General features: G+C 24.2%; 1 protein-coding gene across 2 annotated transcripts in view; it reads left to right on the forward strand.

Annotated features, from left to right (window-relative positions):
- Positions 1–3,706, forward strand: part of LOC117182127 (annexin B10) — a 177,853-nt gene extending 174,147 nt beyond the window's left edge. For both annotated transcript variants that reach the window (XM_033375167.1, XM_033375168.1), the window contains exons 8-9: positions 677–858; positions 3,478–3,706. In XM_033375167.1, the coding sequence (XP_033231058.1) occupies positions 677–858; positions 3,478–3,534 (239 nt within the window). In that variant the 3' untranslated portion in view covers positions 3,535–3,706. The remainder of the gene's footprint in view (positions 1–676; positions 859–3,477) is intronic.
- Positions 3,707–3,978: the final 272 nt, after the last annotated feature.

The raw sequence follows: 3,978 nt of genomic DNA on the forward strand, positions 1-3,978 counted from the left end.
GTTTAACCCCAATTGAATATTTTGTCACAATAAAATTATCCGATATAGTTAAAGGTATATTTCATAAGATAGAGTTGATTTTATAGCTATTTATTTTAAGTTTGTTAAAAAAATTATTGATAAAAGTGAAAAAATGTTTTTTTTTTACTTAAATATTCATAAGTCACGCAATTTTAATTATTTTAACCTGAATATGTATGATTTTCTTTTTCAAATAGTGTAATTTCATTTAAAAAATATTGCAACATGGATGCTTTCAAACAATATATTTATTTACAGAGTTCAAATGTCAATTTTATGATAAAATGATAAATCTCCGATGCTTTGGGTGTGTTACACCCACAATGCACTTTAAGGATTAAATTGCAGCACTTCAAACAGCAAAAAGTTAAAATGCAGCAGTTTAAACGGGTGCTCTTTAAATTGCAATACTTTAAATTGCAGTATTTATAACTGCAAAATTTAATTTTATAACATTTAAACTTTTAGCAAAAAAAACGCGCTTGGTCAGATTAAAACTGTAAAAAAACAAACAGTATAAACTACTCACACAGTAGAGAAATATACTTTTAGAATAAATGATACCATTCTTTTCTTACGGTGACTAGAAATAGATGAATTTTTTCCTGAATTCTCCAACTATGTTTCCTGACACATATGTCTATCAATTTTCCAGTGGAGTGCGTACAAAGTCCTCCGACATTCTTCGCTAAGAAATTGCGCAAAGCTATGGAAGGCGCTGGTACAGATGATCAAACCCTTATACGTATAATAGTCAGTCGCTCGGAAATCGATCTTGGGAATATAAAACGGGATTATGAGCGCCTCTACGACAAGACTTTAGAATCATCCGTCAAGGTAAAAATGATATTTTTACCATAATCAAATGTAAAAAAAAAGTAATTTTTAAAAATTGCAGGGATTCAACCCATTTTTTTAAAACTAAATCCCTCTTTCTCTCTTAAATTTTAAAATCTAATCGAAAATTTTGACCCCATTTTTTTCTTTACAAAATAGTAGAATTTCAAAGCCAAAAAGACGAATTTTCTATAAAAAAAAAATAAATTTCTAACTCATTAATATTAATTTGGAACCATAAGATTAATTTTAAACAAAATATTTTAATTGTGAACCAGATAGTTTCCTTTAAAATCGTATTGTTAAATTTTCAAGCCAGAAAGATAATCTTTCTACGAATTTATTTAATTTTCGATTCAAAAATTTTAATTTTTCTCGAAAAAGTGTGAAATTTCGAAGCTTAACAATAACAAATTTAATTTTCACCAGAATTGGACGACTTCGGAACGAAATTTTTTAATTTTCAATAAAGTAATTCACTTTTCAACTAAATAATACTAATTTTAATTAAGAAAGTTTAATTCGCAACAAAAATTGTATAGTTCATAATCAACAAAAAAGAATATAATTTTAGGTTTAGAAAAAACAGTTTGATTCACCTAAAGAGTTGGATTAAACTAAAAAGATCAATTTTCTACAAAACAGTCGAAGTTTCATCAAAAAATGTAATTTTTATGTAAATATTATAATTCTTAAGCAAATAATTTAATTTTTTATCAAATTGTTGAATTTTCAAGCCTAAAAATAATTATCTAGAAAACACTTTAATTTAAAAATAAAAAATATGAATTTAAAAAAAGTTTATTTAAAAAAAAAATCCATATTCAACAGCAACAACAAACAATGAATTTTTAATGATTTATTTATGTTTTTAACCAAGAAAGATCTTTGAGGTAAGAAAGAAAAAAATTCCAACCAAATCGTTGAATTTTAAAGCCGAAAAGACGAATTTTGAATAAATCATTATAATTTATAACTAAAAGAATGACTTTTAACTAAATTATTCAAATTTTTGATTGAAAAAGACGAATTTTAAAAAAATGTTTAAATTTGAAAAAAGACATTACTTTTTTACCAAAATCGTCGAATTTGCAACTCAAAAAGACGTATTTTAAACAAAGCATTCGAATTTTTAAACAAAAGAGATGACTTTTTAACAAAATTATGTAATTTTCAAACAAATAATTAATTTTTCAACCAAATAATAAAACTTTATAGTTCATACTTTTCCAAAAAAAAAAAAGATTTCAAGTTTAGATTTTTTTAAATGTTCAATTTATCAGAAAAAGATGAATTTTAATCAAAGTAGAAAAATCTTAATCGAATGTGATAATTTGGAAATTAAAACGATAAATCTTCAAACAAACAAAAATTAATTTTTAAACAAAAAGAATGAATTTTTAAACAAACATACTAATTTTCCACTAAGAAACAATTTTTCTAACAACAAAATTTTCGAGCAGAAAAGATCAATTTTTCACATTTCCAGGGAAGAAAGTTCATTTGCAACAAAAAAAAACTATTAGCAGAATAATTAAATTTTCAACCAAAGAGACGAAATTTCAACTAAAAATATCAATATTTGAACAAATTAATTTTTGAGAATGAAGTTTAAAACTAAACCAAACAGTTGAATTTTTTCACCAAAAAGTTGTTTTTTTTTAACCAGGAAGATTAATTTTCTACAAAAATCATGAATATAATATTTCAGAAAGAAAAATTTTTAATTTGAATTAAAAACAATTTGATTCAGCTAAAAAGATTAATTTTGAACTGAAACGATAAATAATCAACCAAAAACATAATTTGTAACAAATTAGTTTAACTTTAAACCAAGTAGTTGAATTTTCTAGCAAAATAGATGAATACTTATAAAAAATGTATTATTTGATATTTCAAGAGAAAAATATTACAATTTAAAATTAAAAGCAATTTAATTCATTCCAAAAAACAAGACATTTCTGTGCAATAGTTGAATCATCAATCAGATCTAATTCATTTTTAATCAAATAATTGCATTCTTAATTTCAAAGAATAAATTTTATCCTAAAAAAATACATTTTTTATTCAAAATGACGAATTTTTAACAAAATAGTCAAATTTTTAACCAGAAAAGATTCCTCATTTATGCTAGAAAAAAGGTTTCAACCAAATGGTTTAATTTTAAAGCCCAAAAACCAACAATTTTTCTACAAAATAATTAAATTTCCATCGAAATAATAAAATTACGAACGAAAAAAATGTATTATCAACTGAAAATATAATAGTAGACTTTCAACAACAAAAAACAAGTTCATAAACAATTAAAAGGGGGAAAAAGGGGAATACGGAAAATATTGTGAAGCTAAAGATAAGTAAATAGCAATTTGCATTTATTTTCAATATTTTTAAATCGAAAATATTATACTTCTCATAAAATAAAAACAGAAAAAGTCTATTAGGAATTTAAATTTTTAAAATTTCAATTTTTTAATTAAGAGCAACAAAAATTTGCCCAAAAAATCCCCGTTTTCGTAAAAAAATCTTAATTTTTATATAAAATTAAAGTTTCAAACCGCTTGTGGTACCTATAGTTGGGTTATAATTAGATTCTAAATCTAAAAAATAATTTTTTTTCAGAACGAGACATCTGGTGACTATAAACGAGCTTTAGTTGCATTGATTGGAGGACCTTAATCTTGAATTTTTTAGAAAAATTCCAGAAGTATTTTCAAATTATAATAAAAAATGTATTTGAAAGGCTTATAAGAAGCGAATTGTAATTTTCTTAGTACAGAAATTCAATGAAAAATCTTTTAATTATGGGCACATGTAATGGTAACTACTGAATAAAAAGTTATTTCTAAAATATTTTCGCTATTATCATTTAATTTTAATTATTTATTTGTTAACTTTTACTTGAAAGTAGAGGCGATATAAGGCCAGACTCGAGATTTGATAATATTTTAGATTTGACAGGACTTATGGTGAAATGAGACATGATTCAAGATTTGCCAAAACTCGAGGCTGAGACGAGACTCAAGATTAAACAAGACTCGAGGCGAGAGAAGACAAGCCTCAAGATGATCAAAAACTCAAGGCTAAGATGAGACTCAAAATTTGCCAAAACTCGAGACTGAG

The sequence above is a fragment of the Belonocnema kinseyi genome, chromosome 10, assembly GCF_010883055.1.
Source record: "Belonocnema kinseyi isolate 2016_QV_RU_SX_M_011 chromosome 10, B_treatae_v1, whole genome shotgun sequence".
NCBI classification, from domain to species: Eukaryota; Metazoa; Arthropoda; class Insecta; order Hymenoptera; family Cynipidae; genus Belonocnema; species Belonocnema kinseyi.